This window comes from Limanda limanda, chromosome 12 (genome assembly GCF_963576545.1).
Source record: "Limanda limanda chromosome 12, fLimLim1.1, whole genome shotgun sequence".
Lineage (NCBI taxonomy): Eukaryota > Metazoa > Chordata > Actinopteri > Pleuronectiformes > Pleuronectidae > Limanda > Limanda limanda.
Genome location: NC_083647.1, coordinates 25687480 through 25708731, shown reverse-complemented (window position 1 = coordinate 25708731; position 21252 = coordinate 25687480). Strand labels below are relative to the sequence as shown.

Sequence of the window (21252 nt, the reverse complement as noted above, 5' to 3'; positions counted from 1 at the left end):
TTGCAGTGATTGAACTGTAGAAACACTAAATACTTTGCAGTGCTCTTTGTATTTCCCAGTAAAAGCTCAGATTCTCATGTCGTCTTCTTGAAAGAATCCACAGAGGTAATCTTACATATAGGTTTTACTTACACTATTTAAAGTTAAAGCTTTTTATGAAAATACTCTTTTCTCACCAAAGCACCAGGATAAATGCATGAATAAATGCACTGTAAACAAAAGAGTGTACATGTAACTGTAGTGTGATGACAAGGAAGTGACTTGTGTATGTTTCTCTACAGATTAAGTGAAACTAATACTTTTTGTTTACATACTAAACCCAAACTTAGTGACAGATCCTTTCAAACTGTGACTGAAAGATTGTGATATAGTTTCTCTCGTGTTCATATTGTATCGATGAACGAGCGACAGTCAAACCTGAAGAATCTGGAGCTGATGAGGCTTCAGATTCACACAGTCGACATCCTGCATTGATCGTTCACCACCTCTCATGCATCATATCGACAGAATCAGTGATTGAGGCAGGTTGATGCTCCTCTACACGTTTTCACAACTTAACCTTAAAACTGTAGAAGCGCTCCGGGCCTGTGTTTTATAATAAAGCGCACGTAGCCGTGAACAGACCTGATGCTGTCGGAGCGTTTATGTAATTGTGTTTCTGGTGAACAAACTGCCTCAGGGGAAGCGTCTCCTAAATTCAGACTATTTTCCAGAGTGATTACAAGAAAGACTCAGACTGAGAAGATTCAATTTAACAGCTAAAAACGTCTTCGTCATTGTTGTCTCCCAGTGAGCAGTGGAAATATCGGTGGAGCCGAAGGGAAACCGACCGAATCCACCACACATTAAAGATAACAGGAAGGAAAAGAGACAAATCTCCAATTAGATTTGATTGTTTTTTTTTAATTCTTGGTGATTCATTTACAAAGGAAAAACAAAAACACAGAAACACACAATAAAAGACTTGACAGGAGGGTGAACGGTTGAGGATCAGGAGGCAGGAGAGCTGGTTTTCTTCTTGCTGTGTCGAACAGTCGTCCACATGTTGGTCAGGGCGACTCGGGCCATGAGCAAAGTGATGCTGAAGTTACGTCTGTACCATTCCCTGGAAAGCAAGCGCAGGAGGAAAAAGAGAATAAGGAGAAAGTGATTATCACATTAACCAACTCCGTCATCATTTCTCAAACAAAAGTAGTGACATTAGATCATATTTGCAGATTCCAGCCTCTCAAACACAAGGTTTCATCTGTTATTTGTAACTTTTAACTAAACATTTGGGCTTTTTCTGGACTTTTGATGGAAAAAAAACATAAACCAAGACATCAGTCTTTTTATTCTTTAAAGACAAATGTCTTGTTTCATACTGAGTGACAATTTGAAGGGGTATTTTGGTTCTGTTCAACCAGGGCCCAGGTTCATTGACATCCAAGTAAAACCCAAGTTCTACTCTCCTGCTCCCTCACTCGTGTTTCCTCCGTCGTCCTGCGATAGCTCGAGTGTTAGAGACTCGATAGTGAGACGCCTTGTTGAGTGGGACATGTGTAATGTTCCCAAACTCTTAGCAAAGACCCTGAATAACAACTTGTGTCTTTCATACCATCACCTGTGTCTCTGCTGCCGGCAGAGACGATCTCCTGGACCCATTCTGAATGTGTTTTTGTAAGAACCGTTTATTTACACACCCACATTCATAAACCAACGCATGAAAAGTAAAGTAAAAGTTTAGAAGCTGGAAACCTTTGCTATGAACAACAGTGCAGACAGATGGTTTGAATGTAGATGAACAACACAACAAAGGTTTGTTGTTTTGGAAGATTCAAGTTCAACCTGAGACAATAATTGTGACGACAAGGACACAGTCGTGCAAACAAAACCCACACAACTGAAATCAGGTGCACAGGTGATGTGTGTGTTTGTTTGTGCGTGTGTTTGTTTGTGTGTGTGTGTGTGTGTACAACTCACTTGTTGTACGTCATGTGTCGTGTTCTGTTATTGTCCAGGAAGCTTTTGTAAAACACCGCCATTTCTTCTGAGTTGAGGCATCGCCGTTTTCCTGGGTGAGAGAGAGAGAGAGAGAGAGAGAGAGAGAGAGAGAGAGAGAGAGAGAGAGACAGTCTCAGCAGATAGTATTTTACTCTCATTTAGAAATCACCAGCTTCTGTTTACTGTGCGTTTGAAGTCATGTCTGCAGGCGACATTTCTAACATGGTCCCACAAACCAAACTGGCTCAGTGTGTGTGTGTGTGTGTGTGTGTGTGTGTGTGTGTGTGTGTGTGTGTGTGTGTGTGTGTCTCTGTGTGTCTCTGTGTGTGTGTGTGTGTCCTCACCTTGCTCATCACGCACACTCAAGCCTTTTGTCTTCAGTTGTGACGTAATGAAAGAATCTCTGTCCTGCAGGGAGAATAAAAATATGAGATCTCAAAACATTTCAATAGATTTTTAGCACAAACAAAAAGGCAGCAAACAGGGATCTGTTCAACCCTAATGTGTCGGGTTGTTCAGCAGAGGAATGTCTTCTACTGAGAATCACTGACATTCCAGGTATGTTGGTGATTAGGCGGTGGACTGCAAACAGTCATTCAAATACCTGGTGTTAAATGCTGTCAAATTCCTTATTAAATTCCATCCTTAAGATAAAAAACATAATCTAAAACCCTTTTTTACTGAAGATATTCCTAGTGGTTGTGATTCTAACAGATGTGACTCAGTTGATTAGAGTCCTGTTGTGTGGTGCTGCTCTCTGCTGGTGACAATAGGAACTTTACTCCATTAAAGAACAGATTAAACCACCTTCCTCACACTTTTCATTAATAACAATGAAGACGAGAAAGTTATTGACAATCATAACTTTTCACCCTATTTTTTATATCATCACATAACGAATTAAAACCAAACTTATCAGAAACATGAACACTTGAACAAACACCAGAGTGATGAGAACTACCTGGAATGACAGAAACTATGTTATTTGATAAGCATTTTGACTTTTTAGAATGGTCCATGTCCCATCCACTAACATGGAGGAGGCAGGTGTATGGCCTTTACTGCAGCCAGCCACCAGGGGGGGCTTAGACACTGTGGCTTCACTTTTGGGAGCCGTCATGTCGTCAATCTCTATTTACAGTCTGTGGTTTTTCTTCTACTTGTCTTACAGTATCTCTGAAGCTCATTGTGGAATCATGACTGTAAACAAACAAGATTAACCTTTTCATTAGATTGTTTTCAGGTTTAACTTGTGAGTTTAACTTGTGAGTTTAACATATTAAACAAATAATTTAGTTGATTATCATCCACTGTTTCAACTTCTGATGTCTAATTTCCCTGTTTAATATATTTATTCACCATACGACAGTATCCTGACCTCTGACCTCCCTCTGACCTAAGATTATTTAAAACAAAAAGGTATTTAACAGCACATTTTCAACACACTAAAGATTTATTTTCTAACCCTGTTGAAGGTGAAGTTCTGCTTGGTCCAGAACTCGTGGTTCCAGTCCTCCGTCTCCTGCCGCAGGTTCCTCAGACGTCTCTGCAGCTCCGACTCGTTCTCGGCGACGTGGTAGACGATCGGCCGCAGGTTGGACAGAGGGTTGGGGGGGCCGATCCAGTCGTACGTGGAGCTGGGTGGAGGTCTGAAGATCGATCTCTGCATATGGAGCGAAAGGAAAATACTGTCAGGGCTGCAAATATCGTTTGTTTCCATCATTAGTTACTTGTTTTGTTAAATTTGTAAAAAAGCTAAGAACAAAATTGGGCTTTCTCTATAGAAACAGGTTCTGTTTCATTTTCCAAGCCAGAAAACGCATTATTGAGTCTGTTTTAATATCAGTTTTAGATTATGGTGATGTTATTTATGGAAATACATCCCACAGCACACTGAAATCTCTGGATGCTGTATACCATTCTGCTCTGCGTTTTATCACAGGAGACCGCTATGGCACACACCACTGTACTCTCTATAACAAGGTTGGCTGGCCAGCCCTGTCTGAAAAAAGGGATGGTCATTGGAAGATTTATATTTACAAAACAATCATTGGGCTAATGCCAGTATATCTCTCCTCTCTCATCAGCTGGAATTGTAATACCCACAATACCCGCTCCCAGAGCTGGCTTTCATTATATCTGCCTCGTGTTAAGACCAACTTGGGGAAGACAGCTTTCTGTTATAAAGCCCCCTACATCTGGAATGAGGTCCAAAAATCTTTAAAGTTGCGCTCATTTGTTTCATTGACAGAGTTTTCGAGTCTGGTCTCTTTGCAGGAGACTTCTCCTGCAGTGACTGTAACTGCTAGTTGACTTGGCCATAGTATTTTATTGACGAATTGTTTTATACCTTGTATTACTGTGTATATATATATGCATATTTATTTCATTCCTATTTATTCAATATATTAACTTTTAATGTATCAACTTTTTTATTGTACCCTTGGCACCATTGTAAATGAGGGTCTTATCCCTCAATGTGTCTTCCGAGGCTTAAATAAATATTTAATCAAAATGTAAATTAAAGTTTCCCACAGGATGTTTTTAGATGTCTTGTTTTGACAGTGCAAAACCTAAAGATGAACTAAAATGGAAAAATCACCTTTGAATTTAAGATTCATTGATCCGTTTTTAGGGTAAATAGAGAAGATTTCACTTAACAATTCCTCAAAATTCCAATGTGATGACTTCAAGTAGATTTTTTTGTAACACCTACAGCACGAAACCCAAAGATATTCAGTTTAACTACGATGAAAGACTGGAAAAGGTAATAGATCCTCAGACTGAGAAACTGGAATCATCAAATTTTTTAAAAATAACCTATTTTCATATCTTGATCCTCGTGATTGTTTCTTTTGTTCCCTTTAAATACAATAAATATAACGCTTTATAAGGCTTTTTGACTGAAGGGCAGGGAGTCGCTCTGTGAACCTCTGTGTGAGTGAAGGGAAAGTGTCATTTAGATCGATAACAGTTTTAGTTTGAGGTCACGTGGTTTTAAAAAGCAGCTGCGCCACAGAAGCTTATCAGGTCGGACCAGACTGAACGATGAGATGCTCCAGAGCCACAGAGGTAAGAACAACTTCAGTCAGATTCACTTAAACCTCAAGTCAAAATAATGTGAGGAGAAAGACAGTTTCTCAGATTACAGCATCAATTCACTGACGCTAATAAAGCAGGTGCATAACTTCATTATCAATATTAATCAATTATTTCAGCTTCGCAAAACTGAGACTAACTGGTTTTGTTGTTTTGATTGAAAAACACAAAACTCTTCTTTTACTTGTTAAGTGTTTATAAGCTTGAACGTGTTACAGCTCAGAGTCTGAAATCAGGAGACAACTAGATTCGTAATAGAGTAAATAAATAATACATTTGTAAATAAATAACATTTTCTTTGTCATTATGAGTTGTTGAGTGTAACTACAACAAAGTTCCTTGCTGTTATTCTTAAGAGGTCAATTCCTATACTTCTGCATATGAAATGAAAAAGTATATTGTTTGTTTGGCTTTATCTCAGACTCAAAGCACAGAAGACAAATATAGAAATAAACAATAATCACACTTGAAAGGTCCAGAGAGAGTAAAACACATAGAGATGTTTGTTCCGGTGTTTCCAAAAACATGAGTAGAATCATAGTCTCAATTAAAACCCTTGACGTCACAGTATATTTGAGTCAAGCAGGAAATCATTCAACACATTAGAGACGTTTAGCTGCAGACCTGACCAACACACACACACACACACAGACACACACACATGTAAACAGCCTGTGACCCTGCAGCTGTGTGATATATGACTTGATTAATGCAGTAACACAATATTAATAAGCATCAAACCTTAGGAGCTGTGTTCTGCTGTGGTTTGTGCTGGGAGCTGCAGGATCGACTGGTCCCAGCTGAGAGAGCCACAGACCGGAAGCTCCTCCAGGTTAAACTCCGCCCCACTGAACACATGTTAAATGATAACAACATATAACTATGATATTAATATGATATATAAGAGGTTGTTGTGGGTCCTCGGATCTCACAGTGCACGTCCTTCTGTGCACGACCCGACGAGAGGTCACGTGGATCCGGTAGGAAACATAGCTGCGCTCGGAAACCTCACCAACACGCTCCGGATATAACAGCTCGGGCGGGGTCTTCTTTTAACAACGTATCGCATTATATGTATTCCTACTATGTTTATTATATTCTATATTACAGTGCTTTAACATGTATATGCATTCTATGATATATAATATGTATTTATTACTACAAGACAAGGCAGTGTTCACATGTAATGCATTTATATATTTCCATGTAACATTTTAAATGTATATAATAGTACATCACTTATTATGTATCTATATTAACACAAGAGAGGGAAGTTTATACACATAAACATTTGCATTTAAATATTGAATATTATCTAATAATAGTACCAGAAATACACAACACTCGAGGAGCTACGAGTACTTGAATTCTATCTACGTGACAATCGGTGCGGCAGCATGAGAAAATGAAGCGCACCCAAAGTTGGACAACCAAAACCTACCGAAGAATCCACTTAAGTCGCATCAGCCGCGACAAAACACGGTTAAATCTGTATTTATATTCACTATTATTCATGTTTTTCAAGTTAAGTTTATACATATTCACTGACTCGCAGTAGCGGAGTCGGACACACGTCATCAAACTCCTTTAATGTGGAGTTGTGGGTCTCAGACGAACTCCGGGTTAGTTCCGTGAAGTAACTCCTCCGGAAGGCGGCTAGGTGGCTAGGTGCTAAGCTAATGGTGATCCCCCCCGGAGGAGCGTCTCTGTGCGGCTGCGGGTCCGATGGCTGTGCGGTGGCTGTGCAGGTAAGACCCAGTTTCATCCGTGTGACCGGAGTGTGTGTGTGTGTGTGTGTGTGTGGACCGGGGGAACCAGGCCGGAGGGGTGTGTGCGGAAGGTGGGGCCCGAGTCAGGTGATCCCCGCCCGGCTAGCTTCACCTCACACAACAGCCTCCTCGACGCGGAGCAGGCAGCGGAGGAAGAGCCGTCACGTCCCCGGGTTCTGGGACCTGATTCGTGGGTAAACACCGTGTGGGGGGGTCGGTGAAGTGTGTGTTTACTCGGTGAGTTGTGTGGTGGACGGCGGAGGAAGCGGCGGTGGGAGGGGCGAGCCCAGCACCAGCCCCGCCGCAGTCACTCCTCATCCGGGCGGGCGGTGCTGCAGCGGACCGGAGCTCCGTCACCACCGGAGCCGCGGACCCTCGGACCCCCGGAGCCTCGACCCCCACCCCCGGGAACACACCCCTCCGCCACAATGTGTGCGAATGTGTTCGGAGTTCTGAAGAGGTGAGCACCGGGCTGGGGGGTGTGGGGGGGGGGCGGCGGCGGCCGGGGATGCTGCGGGAGATCGGGAGGTGTTAGCTGGGGTGATGCTGCAGAGATGGAGGGTCCCGGGGCCGGCACACTGCGCAAAGCGGGACCGGAGCATGCAGCCTGGAGCCCGGGGAGCGGAGTGTGGTCGCCCCGGGGAGAGGAGGTGTGATCCGGGGGTGTCTCCTGCTCCTCCAGCCTCCTCTACCCCGGGGATCAGCTCCACTTCACCGGCTCCTGGTCCCAGTCTCCTCCTGGTCCCAGTCTCCTCCGGACTGGGACCGGGTTTTTACTGGGATTATCCTAATGGATGCTCAGATTCGGGATCCGTGGCCCAGCATGCGTTCATCCTCTGGGCTGGAGGTGCCCAGCCCCTCGCTGCGTGCTACATGAAGGAGCTCCAGGAGCTGCTGAGACATGAACCTGTCTGTCGTGAGGAGGGTTAATGCTGCTGTGGAAAAACTCATCTTCATATCGTGAGCTGCAGATTTCATATGCATGAAGCCCACCGAGCTCTCAGGGGCCTCGGCCTTCTGCACCTTCTCCCTCAGAGACCTGCTACACAACCCTGTGTTACTGTCTTATATACAGTCTTGTGTTACTGTGCAGCTCCGGTGTGGAAAGAGAAAGTTCACGGTGGTGTCACCAGGCCTCTGGAAGGAATCTCCTCATTAACACAGGATTCAGGATTCCTCTGATCCATGAGGAGGTGGAGAGGCCAATTCTATGACCCACAGATCAAGCACATTGTGTTCTTCTAGCTTCGAAAATGTGACTTCTTCCCAAATTGTTATAAGTATGATTATGATTGTTAGTAGGTGACCTCAGGGGCCAATCAGATCTCAGGGATCCGACCCAGAGCTCCGTTCTTCAGATCTATTAGCAGGTGTTTTATAGTTGATCCTTATATAAGTAGATGTATTGATCCTGATCAGTCTCGTCATATCAAGTATCTGTCAACAAGCCGCTCCAGTGTCTGATGATGTTTATTTTTATGCCTCTGTGTTGGTGACAGCCGTGGCCTCAGGTGATCTGTCTGTCTGTCTGTCTGTCTGTCTGTCTGTCTGTCTGTGGACGTCCTGACAACACCTTGAGGCGATGACTTTTAATTTGGCTTCAATGTTCGCACGGACTGAATAAGACGTCGGTGGTTAAAGGTCAAAAGTAAAGGTCACTGTACGACTCTCGACCTCTCAAGCAAGAAGCAAATATTGAGGCACAGGTGCAGATTTTAAAGCAACAGCAGTTTTAGTCCATTTGCAGATTTTGTCACTTTAAAAGACACAAAAGCTAAAGAACACAACTACACACAGATGCAGTCGACTACAGATTCCTGTCCCTCTGACACTTCCCTCCTCTGTGATACAACAGAACTGTTTATAATGATGAACGACATGACACCTGCTTTAATGTGAAGCCAAATCTCTAAGAGCGCCCTCTGGTGGCTGGGTGCAGTGTAGGTCATAAACCTTGTCTTCTCCATGTAAGCAGATGAGACATGGACCAAACTAAGAAGTTAGAATTGTTTTTAAAAGCAGTTTTTGTCACGTTATGTAGGTTTTGGTTCACGTGTCAATTTTCCGGTATGAGTTGTTTTGACTTATTATTTTAACGATATAAAAACAGGGTTAAACTCCATTAATCAGACTCCTGATTGGTCGAGGGCGTGGATCAGCGGTGATGGAAATACCAGATCTGTAGTAATACGTCACGTGAACTGGATCCAATAACAGATCTATTGAGGGATCTGCTGATTGTTTTCACAATTAATCCATGAATTATTTTGTAAATGAAATGTTTCCAGAGCCCAAAATGACATTTTCAAATATCCAAAAAGACAAATGGGTTCAATTTAAAACAGAAAAAACAGCTAAATCTTCACATTAGAGAAGCTGATTTTAGAGAAAAATAAGAATTCAACCGTATCCCTGTTGTGATTCTGACTAAGAGGTGAGACTCTGAGTCGAGTGGAACTGGGAATTCATCTCCGTGCCCGAGGAACCCGTGACACACTTCACCAGGCTGTGAATCCTCCGGCCGAGATGCAACCGACTGTTTCATATTTTCGGGTGTTGGTCAGACGCATTGATTTTTTGTCTCTTCTGTGTTTTTAAAAAGCCAGATTTGCAGGCAGCATCTTTGCTTGTGCGGATTAGAGAGCTCTCACCAGCGTGTCAGCCACCGAGCCCGATGGAAACACGCAGCCTTGCTCTGAATGGTTGTCATGTGGGTGTTGGCAAATGTAGGTTAACCACATTCATTGTCCTGCACGATCCTCAGAAGGGAATTTCATTTGTTCCTGACTCGTCTTTAGGTGAATTGTTTTTCAGCTTATCGAAAGTTTACAGGACATAAGAGCAGACTCCACAAAAAGAGGCGAAGGTCAAAGGAAGACTTTGGATCCAGGGAACAGGAGAAGCTCTGGCAGCGTTTGACTGCAGTGCTTCTGGAATGTTGTCGTCACTGTTCTCTGCGTTTTGACACTAAATACAGTCTCGGTTCTAGAGATCCCAGGGTTGGAATTGTGGGTGGGTGGAGGTTTAAGTCTTGAATCTTTGCAAAGACGGGAAAACACAAACGTGGTGTCGTGGGCAAGGACACGTTTATAGATCTTTATAAACGAGAATTTTGGCTGCTGTCTTGCGTTGTTGTTTGTCTGTGAGCAATTATTGTTCGTGGCTTTAGTGTCGGTTCAGTGGTTTTCAGTGACCTGGTGCTGGAGCTCACATTCCCACAGCTTGCTCAGAGAGAAATTAGTAATGAAACAACAAACAAGAATAAATATCTCACCAACGTTTCTACTAAATATGACATTTTAATAGATAACGTCTCCGGTGTGTCCTCCCTAAGTGGTTTGTGGGTCAGACGGGTTATTGATCTTGCTTCTGTAACTGGATTTCTCCCAAGCGTGAATCATCCTTGCAGAATCCACCCGGGGTTCGACCAATCAGAGGAACTTCTGGACGCTGTGGGCGTGTCCGGGTCGCCCTGAAGTGCGAGAAGCAAATATTGAGGCACAGGTTCAGTTTTTAAAGCAACAGCAGATTTAGTCCATTTGCAGATTGTCACTTTAAAAGACACAATACGACAAAAGCTAAAGAACACAACTACACACAGATGCAGTCGACTACAGATTATTGTGTGGACGACATGACAGCAGCTCTAATGTGAAGCCAAATCCTCAAGAGCGCCCTCTGGTGGCTGGGTGCAGTGTAGGTCATAAACCTTGTCTTCTCCATGTAAACAGATGAGACACGGACCAAGTGAAGTGGAAATCGTAATGAAAAATAGTTAAACACGAGCAAATTACAATAAGAAAACCTTTATTTGCAGTTGTGTTTTTTTAATTTGTTGTTATATTTGGGTTTTCACATAACACAGCATTTAATTCCTCACCTTTACAACAATGTCATAAAAAATTGAACATTATGTACATGGCGTAATTTATGGCTGTAATATCTGGTTGCATACGGCTGTTCCTCTGCCGATGGAGCTGGTATATTTGGGGCAGATACCGATGTTGAATTCCTTATATCTGTGAAATGTTATCAGCTGATAAATTGTTCGTGCTCTGGGAACAGAAATATTTTAAGAGTGTAGTTTAGAACACCCGCCCGGCCTCCAGGCAGCACTGACAGGTAATCTCAAATTATAAAGCACCCGGTTCTCAAACATGCCTCCATCACAGGTCTTTAAAAATCCATCCAGCAGCACCTTCTGAACAATATATCAGAATATAATTTGTGTAAAAAGATGAATATTGGCTGCTGTGATGTTAAAGGATCCAGTATCGTTCAGACTCTAATCCGAGTTGGACTAAAAGGCTTCGAGGAATTAGAAGCAACAAAGCCGACGCGTCAGGATCAGTTTCCCGTCGGATAAAAACCTTTTTTCTTTCCTCGGCACATGTGGTGATATTTCTGGAGCCCGGCACAGCGGTGGAGCATCAGGACTGCTCACACTGAAGATGGATTATTTTCATGTTTAATGACTCTTTGGCCCCGAGGCTGGATTTGTGACAGAATTTGTTACAAACTGTTGAGATTCAACTCTTTATTCTCAGCTGGGGGTTTTGAACATGAATTTAAATGTTGTAAAGATATGAGGCTTGTTTGCAAAAGACGAGTAAATGTTGCACAAAAGATAATTTACTAAAAATTCATATGCAACTCTACTGACTTCATCGTCTCACCTTGGATTTTCATATCAGGAAATTCCTGCTGCTCTCGTCCTCAGAAGGAATCCTTCACTCGTTCTCACGAGGTCATTATCTTATGTGAACAAGTTATTATCTTGTGCACATAAGATAAGAAAGAATTTATCAAATGTCTGTCGGGACTTTAGGAATCCTGACGTTTCCACCAGAAACAACAACTAGCCCAATGGAGTAAATCCCACTCTGTAGCTGCAGGGGGCGCTGTTGCTCAGTCAAAGTTACATAGTGTTTCTTTAAGTAGCGTGTGAGGAATCCAGGTGTTTTGATCCCGACACTCGGTTGTGAATTCCTCTGGACTCGGTGGAGACTCTACACGTTTGGCTGGAGCTGCTGATGTCGTCTCTGAGCTGCTCTGGCTCCGATCCAGACATCAGTCGGAGGTTCTCTTCATCCAGAGCAGGATGTACAAACATAAAAAAGAAGCGTTTCAAGTGCTCCAGCCATTCGAGGCCTGTGGACAGAGATGTGAGTTCTGCTCCGGCTCTGATTTGTTGCTCTTTGTTCTAACTTCCTGCTTGTGGCCTGTCTTCCAGCTTGTTTGGGAAGCCCTTTGATGGAGGGAAGAGGATGGACCACGGCGGCCCTCCGCAGCATCAGCACCCGATGGAGCAGCAGCAGCAGTCGTACAACGCTCAGCACCCGGCCATGATGCGTCTGTACGAGGTCCAGAAGCAGGTGGCGTCCCTGGGGCCGCAGGTCTGCACCTTCAGCGGCCTGCAGCACGACCGGGACTACAAGCGCCTGGAGCGCGAGCTGACCCGGCTGCTGCTGGACGTGGACCAGGTCGACACCGAGGGCAAGCCCGAGCTGCAGGGCGCCAGGAAGAGAGCGGCGCAGGAGGCGGAGGGGCTGCTGAGGTACCTGGAGGAGAACGCCAAGCACCCGTCCCGCGTGGCCATCGAGGAGCTGAGCAACGAGGCGCGGCAGCTGGTGGACGACCGCGTGGTGGCGCCTCAGCGCGTCGGGGGCGTGGCCGAGATCAACGACGAGCTGGTGGACGCCCTGCAGCAGCTGGTGCTGAGGCTCACCCAGGTGAAGACCGAGGGCCGGGTGCCGCTCCGCAAAGCTCGTTACCGGGCGCTGACGCGTCTGTGCGCCGTGCAGGACGTGGTGGAGGGGCGCACGCAGCAGCAGACGCTGTCGCTGCCGCTGTCGGGCGAGACGCACGAGGCCGTGAGCCGCATCAACCAGGTGATGGTGAAGGTGAGCGTGGCCCGCAGCCAGCTGGTGGCGCTGCTGATGGGCCTGAGTGGGAGGGACAGCTGCGCCCACCTGTCACGCATCCTGACGGAGATGCAGGTGGAGCTGGACGCGCTGGATGTTTCCGGGAACGCAGCGATCAGGAACTACCGGAAGCAGGTGGTGGAGGAGATCAACGGTCTGCTGAAACATCTGGACCTGGAGGGAGAGGGGGACGACACGCGCAGGTAGGACGAGAGGAGCGAGTCCACGAGACTTCAACTGTTTCACATCGTTTATCATTACTGTTTCAGCTGCAGATTGATGAAACTATTTAATGTTATTACAAAAAACTCAAGGCCAAGATTCTTAATTTGTCAACAAAAGCAGTTTTGTATAAGGGAAGTTGATAAATAAGGGTGAAACAGTATTTTTTTAATAAAGTTCTAATGAGGATTACAGTTGTATGAAATTATAACATTCAAATGCTGAATTTTTTTTAAACTGCTAGTGTTCCGTGGATTTTTTGTATAATTTCAATGTCCTTGTGGCCATTTTGAGTCATTGCTATACAAGACTGACCTTAGCTATTATTCTACCTGAATAATAACTAGGGATGGGGGAAAAAATCGATTCTGTTACAAATCGCGATTCTTGTGAATGACGATTTAAAATCGCCATGCTGCCTCCCAAATCGATTTATAAAAAAATAAAAAAAAAATTTAATTTTTTTAAAACATATTTATTGGTTTATACCGGGTGGGGGGATATATTGGGGGGAGCAACATCACCTCAGAGCATGTTGACCAGCTCTTGTTTTTGCACAAGAATCTAAACATACCCAAGCACTAGCTTTGCATCGCCTACATGCAAACAACAATAGCCTACTTTTTGTTTATTTCAAAGTTTATATTTTAAGTAAACTTTTATTCATTCTATTTAATTTACCTTTTATTTATTGTTTAAAAGTAGCCTAAGTGGCATACATTTCTTAATCTGTCAGTTTGTGTGCAGTTGACAGGGGCTATACAATAATAGGGAACATTTTTATTTCTTTTCTCTATTGGCTGCCCGGCAGTCATTAAGTTAATGTTAATATTTGAAATAAAACTGGTAAAGCTCTAAGTGAATTTGACTGTGTTGTATTTGAAGGAATGATTCAACATTTTTCCATGGTCCAGTATTTAAAAATAAGAAAATAACCAAAAGAAATCCCAGGAAATCGTAATATCGAATCGCAATACATATCGTATCGCCACCTAAGTATCGTGATAGTATCGTATCGGGAGTTCCATGTCCGATTCCCGTCCCTAGTAATAACACAGTTTAACCTTAATATGTTTAATTTGTGCATATTAAAACCTAATATTAATAAAGTCATTATATACAATATAATGCCAAGGCAGTTATTACCTGCTCCAGATATTTCTGGTTCATTTTGTTAATATGTAAGTTTAATGCTTCACCTATGTTACTGTCACACCGCAGGACATTTTGCGTATTCACCTTAAAATATAATCAAAACATAACAGATATTTCATACAAAATCATAAGTTTAAAACAAAGTATCATAATATGCATCACATCCATGTGTTGCTTAAGTGGTTAAATGCGTCTAAATAAACATTACAGAAAAATCATGCGTCATGTCATCCACCCATAAATCATCTTGTTTTCATATCGATGACAAACATTATGGCCAATATCACCATGTCCAAAGCTCATCAAAGCTTTTGAGCTCTAATATTGTTTTCAAATGTGACTAAGTTAATTTTGTCTCGCGAATAAATTAACTGGCATAAGCTTCAGTTTCCAAAAGAGGCTGGAACAGTTGTTTGCACTTGTTGGAAACTAATTTGCCTTAATTCTCTAACCTCCAGTCTGCTGAAGTCTTATCTCCTCCCTGTTTTTCTCATTCAGATACGAGTTGGGTCACAACAACTCCATCCGTGAGATCGAGAACATCCGAGCTCACGTGTCCCACCTGCGAGAGGGGATCCTGCGACACTGTGCCATGGGCGACCTCAGCTTCAGACCCAAGGCCGAGCTGCAGAGCCTCCTCACGCACCTGGACCAGGTGGACACGGCCAAGAACCCGTGCATCCGAGAGGCCCGGCGCCGCGCCGTGGTCGAGGTCCAAGCCATCGTGACCTTCCTCGACCTCCGCGAGGCCCTGGTGTGCCGCCAGCCCGGCCACACCGAGCACCCGTCCCACCGGGCCGTGTGGCAGGTCCTGGGGAACCTCTCGGACCTCCAGGCCCAGGTGCTGGGCTTCGACGGCAAGAGGATCGACAAGAGCTACATGATCCTGGAGGAGAACCTGACCAAGCAGCTGCTGTCCCTGGACGCCGTGGACCCGCAGGGCGACGAGACGGCCAAGGTGGCGCGGAAGCAGGCGGTGAAGTTCGCCCAGAACATTCTCAACTACCTGGACATGAAGACGGACGAGTGGGAGTATTAACCGAGTCAGGAACACGGATCCCAGGAGACGCAGGAATGAGAGGAGCTGGTGATGTGTGTAAATACAGAAAACTGACCTTATCATTCCAGAGGCTGTAAATATATATCGACTCCAATCCCCAGAATGCACGGCAGCAGCGCTTTTCCTCCGTCTCTCTGTGGAAGTCGTGGCTGATCCTGCTGAGAAGGAAACATCACAGAACTCCTCGTGAAACACAAACATTCTTTTGTGCTATCGGACATTTTTCTCTTCAAAATCTCGTGTGTGTGTGTGTGTGAGAGTCTTCGTCATTGTCGTCGTGTATTTGACGTGTGTGTTTGTTGAACCTGCTGCCAACGCACACTACATAACGCCTGTTCCACCGCCTGCACCCCCCGCCCCCCCCAGACTGGACCTGATCTGGATTCATGTGAATGTCAGTTGCTAATGGAAACAGCCGCGGCTTGTTTTGAACTCTGTGACCCGATCCGAGGGAAACCGGGCTCGGTCCAGTGCAGAATACCTGTTGCTGAAATGACAAATTTTTTAATTTTCTGGTTTATTTTGCCGCAGTTTGTGTTGAATTCAAATCTGGAAATGAATTTTAAGTATTTGAAGAGAGACGTTTGGACAAAAGTGTCATTTCAGAAGTCACATTTTAAAAGTCCAGGCGGTTTTAAACAGAGACGAGAGCGAGAGAGAGAGAGAGAACAGTGGGATTATTGATGTAAGGTCATCCTCCGCTCCTGTGTGACCTATTTACCCCCCCCGCTGGTTTGGCTCTCACACACACAACTGTGACCGACCGCGGCTGATGTGGAGAAACGCTCAACTCGCAAATAAACAGGGAGCAGAAGCAGCGATAAAGTTCCAGGAAACTAGAATCCAATGTTTTAATCTGGTGCAGCCGCCGCCCGTCGGCTCCGAACAGGAAGTCTGAGAAGATAAAAATACAGATCCACCCGCTGCTGCTTGTGTTGCCGTTAGTCTGTTGTGTGTCTCCAATGTTTGTTGTGACTTTTGTGCGATGGCGTTGTTCTATAAATGGATCAGAGAGACGGGAGAGGAGGTGAAGATGTGCTGCTGCTGCTGCTGCTTTCGGTTCTTTTTTTTTGTTTCTACCCACTGCTGTCGAGCGCCTGAGGAAGAGGAGCGGTCCCTGTGGAGAGGAAGAGGAGGAGGAGCGGTCCCTGTGGAGAGGAAGAGGAAGAGGAAGAGGCTGTGAGGAAGAGGAGGAGGAGGCTGTGATGTCCACTGGATTGACACAACAAGGCTGAAGCTCGCTGGGTCCTGTGCGGGAGAGACGACCGACGCTGATCGCAGTCGACCGAGTCTTCTAGAAACTGGAAGGAGCTCCTGCTGCTGCAGAGTGTGGGGGGGGGGACTGGGGGGGGGGGTCCAAATCTCTGTGCCTTTATTTTCACCCTTCCCTTGGAACTGGGTTTGTGTAACAGCAGCCTTGTCGAGCAGCGACTGAACAAAGAGTCAGAGCTGAATGTGTGGAGCGGATCCCACCTCGGCCGTTATCGCCACCAGACGTTTGCACTACCTGTCGGAAATTGAGTCTTTTTGCAAATCAGTATTTATTTACTCCCCAGAGAACGGTGGTTGTGTTGTTGTTGTTGTTGTTGTTGTTGTGGTCAGACTGGCGACGCTTCTCGTAGCCGGAAGCAACACGAGTCACTTTGTGCTTTCACACTTGCAAACAGCCTCCGTGAGAACAATCAGACGACCACAACTGAAACGGCTCATCAGCTCAATCTAGAACGCCCCGCCCCCCCCAAAACGGCTGACTCCTCCCTCCACCAGGGGAAACTGGGAGTTGCCCCTTTGTGAGTGACAGGAAACCAGCAGTAAACAGATCAAATGAGATAAAGAAGTTTGTCTTGAGGGCAAATTTACAAAAACCAGAATGAATCCAGAAGAAACCAGATGACGAGAAAGTCCTGGTCTCAATTCTGAGCAATAATAGTGTTTTTTCCTTATAGATGAAATTCAAACATCTACTCTTCTAAGACTCCAAATTGAACAGAAACGTCCACGAAAGCAGCTTCATTGACTTTGAGCAGAGATGGTTCTGTAAGCAGAAGATCTGTTTCACGTCAGCAGGACCAGAGGAAACCTGCGGATCTCATCTGATCTCAGCCGAGTGTCCTCCTGGTTCTGTGGGGACGTTGTCTCGCTGTGTGGACGGACGCCAACGGGTCAAACGTCTTCATAGTTTCTATGAAACAAGTTGCTCGAATGTGATTTAAGCCACAAAGCTGAAGCAAATCATTTGGCTCTTTGTTGCCCTGTCTCCTGAAAGCCCCTTGTACTTCACTGCTCTTTGAAAAACTCCCACAGACCCTTTCTATCTCCATTAAAGCTGCTTTTGGAAACGCTCTCTGGCTCAAAGCCTGTAGCTCCGCCTCCTGGTCGCAGCGCTGACTCATGCGGGGAGGAAACTAGATGAAACCGTGTTGGTCGCCCGGCTGCTGTTGCATCAGATTCCATCTCACAGCGAAACCTTATGCTCTCTCGAACCAAACCAACCCGAACACACCTTAAGTTCACATGCTCCTTTTTGTATGCAGTAAAAAAACATAAATATATATCAAATCAATATGTACGTTTACTCCTCACAGTTTACTCTGCTTTCTTCTCAAGCTTCATTCATCAGAAGAGTTTCACAGTGTTTAGAGAAACATTCTTTTTCGTTTTTTGGTTTTAAATCAGTATTGGTGGAAGTTCTGGAAAAACATAACACATTTATTATCTGTGGTTTATGATTTCAAACTCCAGAGGAAGCTCGGTTCAATAAGTCGAGATGTTTGTGTCAGAAAGACGGAGCGACTAACTTACAGTGTTTGTTTATAGACTCTAGTTCCATTAGATCCAAGCTACACAAACCTGTTTCACTTCTGAATTCATAGGGATTGTAATCAATACGTGTTGTAAACTCTACAGCTGCAAAAAGCTGTTATTAGTTAATCTGTGAGTTAATTTCTCAATAATTCAATAAATCATATGGTCAGAACGATTGTGGGGAGAATGATCCTGTTCTTTAAGCTTTGAAACATCTTGTTCTTTCATTTAAACCCTGAAATAATCAGTCAGTTTCATTTGGATCCTTGTTCACTTTTGTCGAGCATCAGATTCTCAAAATCTGAAAAGTATTTCTGAGAAGCAAAAAGCAGAGAATCGAAAAATAATGAATTGTTTAACGAAGTTTGTATTAACAGAAAAAGCATTTGAACTCTTCCATTATTCAAACAAGTTGTTCTAAGATAATCCCATGAAAAAAATAAATAATGTAACCAAGATAAAAACACAACCTTTTCCTAAATATGAATCTGATCTGAGGAGCTGGAAGATTTTCACTGAGTCATTCAGGAAGGAAGCGTTTAGAAAGAAGGAAGGACACGCCTCCAGATTCCTGTTCTGCTCCAGATCCTCCAGGGTGAAAATACCAAAACCAACAATGTATTAGTCCATGTTTCAATAGTCTGACTTCTCACCTGAAACACCACAAATATAATAACTAATAATACTTCCCCTAAAACAACTGAACATGTTTAGTACAATCAGGAGGAAATAGTCAATTTGTTGAGAACTATTTTCTTCCTTTGTTACATAAAGTCAAATTAAAAGTGTGGTGAAGGAGCCTCAGTTTGGCTCGTTGATGTGTTTTTAAGAGTTTTATAGTTTGAACAGTGCAGCTCAACAAATCAGACTTTATGATACAGATGTTTGGTCTTTTGGGACATTTTGATATGATCTAAAAACCGTTTACTCCTGCTGTCAGGATTAAATCTACTAAAGATAGATTTCAGACAAACAATGGGCGCATAAAATATAATGTTCCTCCCTAATTTCAGTATCCTGACAAAATGATTCTGAAGAAGCAGAAGCCGCATCAAAAAGAACTGCAATATTTTATTCAGACCTGGTATGAGCTCAAATATTGTGGCGTCTTTATTCGCTGTCATTTCCCTCGACACTCGGCCGGACGCTAGAAGCAGCTCGTGGTCGCCCGGCCTCTCGATGGCACCGGAGTCCATTAGTGACGAGGTTTAAAGATTCAGATCCAGATGTGAGACTTCTATCAGCCTTTTACCGGACGATGCTTTTATAACCAAACAACAGATCCGAGCGCTGAGGAACCTCCAGATTCACAGGTTTACAATATTTGATTTTCCTGCCCTGTGTTGAATGTAGTCACTGAGGAATGTTTCTGTCTATATTTCATTAAACCAAAGTTAAATTCAATAAGATGGAAGTTATTTATGTAGAAGTGAGGCAGCAGCCGTTGATCGTAACGTTTCATCTAAAAGGACAAAGTGGGGAATCTGAAACCCTGGAATAATAACGGACCAAGATAAACATTTAGAAGCGTAGAAAGTTACTAGAGGAGAAAACAGTTATTTTATTTTATTTAAGAGCACTTTTATGTTCCTGAGTCCCTGTTGGTTATCATGTGTTGCCTTTTCTCTCTGAGGACGACGAGTTTTCCTTTTCTTTCTCTTCCCAAAAATAGGTTTTCTTAAAAGGCCTTTACCTGCATTGATTGTGACAGACTTCTGCTGTTTCTCCTCCGGGACTCGCTTGTACAAAAAGAATAAAGACACTCCGATGTTTGAAAAATATTGTGTGAATGCTCCATGGATGGTTGTGTTTTAAATTTGTATTCTCACTGCAAAATAAAGACGACTCGTCTTCATCTGTGCTCGTGTTTCTTTTTTATTCCCGAGTCTGGAACCTGTGAAGAGGAAACGACACGTTTCTATAAAATCAGGACTTTAAAGGAAAACCTTCAGTAGCACCACAAGCTCCTCCCTCCACATAATATAGTTTTTTAAATAGTGTTATTACAGTAAAATCTTTTCACGCTCCCATTCTCATCACTGTCCTCAGACTGTCCATCGCTGCAGCTCCTCTTTTCAGCCTCTGTCTCAAACACTTGGTGTTAGCTCCCGTCTCTTTAAGACCCCCCTCCCCTCATAAAGCCCACTCTGCTGTGATTGGTCAACCACTTCCAGTGCGTGAAGGGAGATGTCGGCACCTTGCTTCACCTGGCTTTGAAAGGGGGCGTGTCACATCCGCTGGTAGGCGTGTATTATGCAAATGTAACGTACAAGAATAATACAGACTGTCCTCTGATTGGATCAATGGATCAATATCCCTCTGATTAATGATTACTTTTATAAAACAATTAAAAACAAATGTCAACTTGCTACTCAATTATTTGTAAAAATGTGAAGAAGAAAATATAGATATTAACACGTACTGGTGGTCACAGACCTTGTTCCAGATTATCACCTTAAAGCTTGAATTAGAAACTCGTTCTACTGCTTTCATTTATATATTTCGATAAAGGTCTTAAATCCACGACTCTGTCTCTAGAGTCCAGATTTCTGAGTCCAGAGTTATTCCAGCCGACGCCGGGACGCAGCTCAGAGGTTTAACATGAGAACCCTGAGCCGCTCACGTTTCCCAGACGGTGACCACCAGGCCGGTGAACCAAGATGGAGTCTCTCTCAGCCGACGCCCACCTCCGTCCTCAGCCGTGAGGACACAGGGAGCAGAGCGACTCTGAGACTTGAGATGTTTCTCAGTCAGTGAAACAGAAACAAGACAAACACAGTTTTCTGTCTGACAGATGCCAGGTTGGATTCAGACGACTTGAGGGTAAGAGGGTTTAATCTTCTTAATAATACTTAAATACTTAAGTGCTGGAACTAATGGACTCGTTAACGGGCACAAACATAAAGATCCTTAATCCTCGTGTTTAATTTGTATTTATCTCAAAGGCCAAACACTCATATGTCTGTTTTTAATTCAAATTTATAGATTTTTAGGTTCATAACAACATCACCGCTTAAATCCACAGGATCAATACTCAAGATGTGTCCAGTGGACAAACGGTTAAAGCACACGGCCGATGGTTTGATTCCCAGTCAGGACATCTAGCTCCGTCCTTGTTTCCTGTCTCTCACCAGATTAATTAAACAAAATCAGAAAGGTCACAAATAAATAATGAAACCAAGATAAAAACACAACCTTTTTCTAAATGTGAATCTAATCTGAGGAGCTGGAAGAT

At 43.8% G+C, this 21252-nt stretch overlaps 2 protein-coding genes across 3 annotated transcripts; one reads left to right on the top strand and one right to left on the bottom strand.

Moving 5' to 3' along the window:
- Positions 1-882: 882 nt before the first annotated feature.
- On the bottom strand, positions 883-6076 carry LOC133015102 (cytochrome c oxidase assembly factor 8). The gene is made up of 5 exons (XM_061082232.1): positions 5824-6076; positions 3449-3646; positions 2328-2391; positions 1963-2053; positions 883-1105 (listed from the first exon to the last, which is right to left on the bottom strand). Exons 1-5 carry the CDS (start codon positions 5956-5958, stop codon positions 991-993), a joined length of 603 nt encoding a protein of 200 aa, XP_060938215.1. The 5' UTR covers positions 5959-6076; the 3' UTR covers positions 883-990.
- Positions 6077-6534: 458 nt separating this feature from the next.
- Positions 6535-16536, top strand: bag5 (BCL2 associated athanogene 5). Of its 2 annotated transcripts, none has more exons than XM_061082853.1 (3): positions 6535-6830; positions 12085-12978; positions 14651-16536. In XM_061082853.1, the coding sequence occupies exons 1-3, from the start codon at positions 6808-6810 to the stop codon at positions 15189-15191; spliced, it is 1458 nt and encodes a 485-aa protein (XP_060938836.1). In that variant the 5' UTR covers positions 6535-6807; the 3' UTR covers positions 15192-16536. The 2 variants fall into 2 exon arrangements, with proteins under 2 accessions (XP_060938836.1, XP_060938834.1); XM_061082851.1 differs by lacking the exon at positions 6535-6830 and adding an exon at positions 7280-7311.
- The last annotated feature ends 4716 nt before the right edge of the window (positions 16537-21252 follow it).

What these genes read in the sequence shown, in the direction of transcription:
- LOC133015102 (XM_061082232.1), bottom strand. Translation starts at nt 5,958, where the DNA reads ATGTTGTTATCATTTAACATGTGTTCAGTGGGGCGGAGTTTAACCTGG. An exon ending in GAGTGTGCGTGATGAGCAAG is followed by an intron (nt 2,054 to 2,327) that starts GTGAGGACACAC and finishes TCTCTCACCCAG; the next exon opens with GAAAACGGCGATGCCTCAAC. An exon ending in CGACACATGACGTACAACAA is followed by an intron (nt 1,106 to 1,962) that starts GTGAGTTGTACA and finishes CTTGCTTTCCAG; the next exon opens with GGAATGGTACAGACGTAACT.
- bag5 (XM_061082851.1), top strand. Translation starts at nt 7,280, where the DNA reads ATGTGTGCGAATGTGTTCGGAGTTCTGAAGAG. An exon ending in GTGTTCGGAGTTCTGAAGAG is followed by an intron (nt 7,312 to 12,084) that starts GTGAGCACCGGG and finishes CCTGTCTTCCAG; the next exon opens with CTTGTTTGGGAAGCCCTTTG. An exon ending in GAGGGGGACGACACGCGCAG is followed by an intron (nt 12,979 to 14,650) that starts GTAGGACGAGAG and finishes TTTCTCATTCAG; the next exon opens with ATACGAGTTGGGTCACAACA.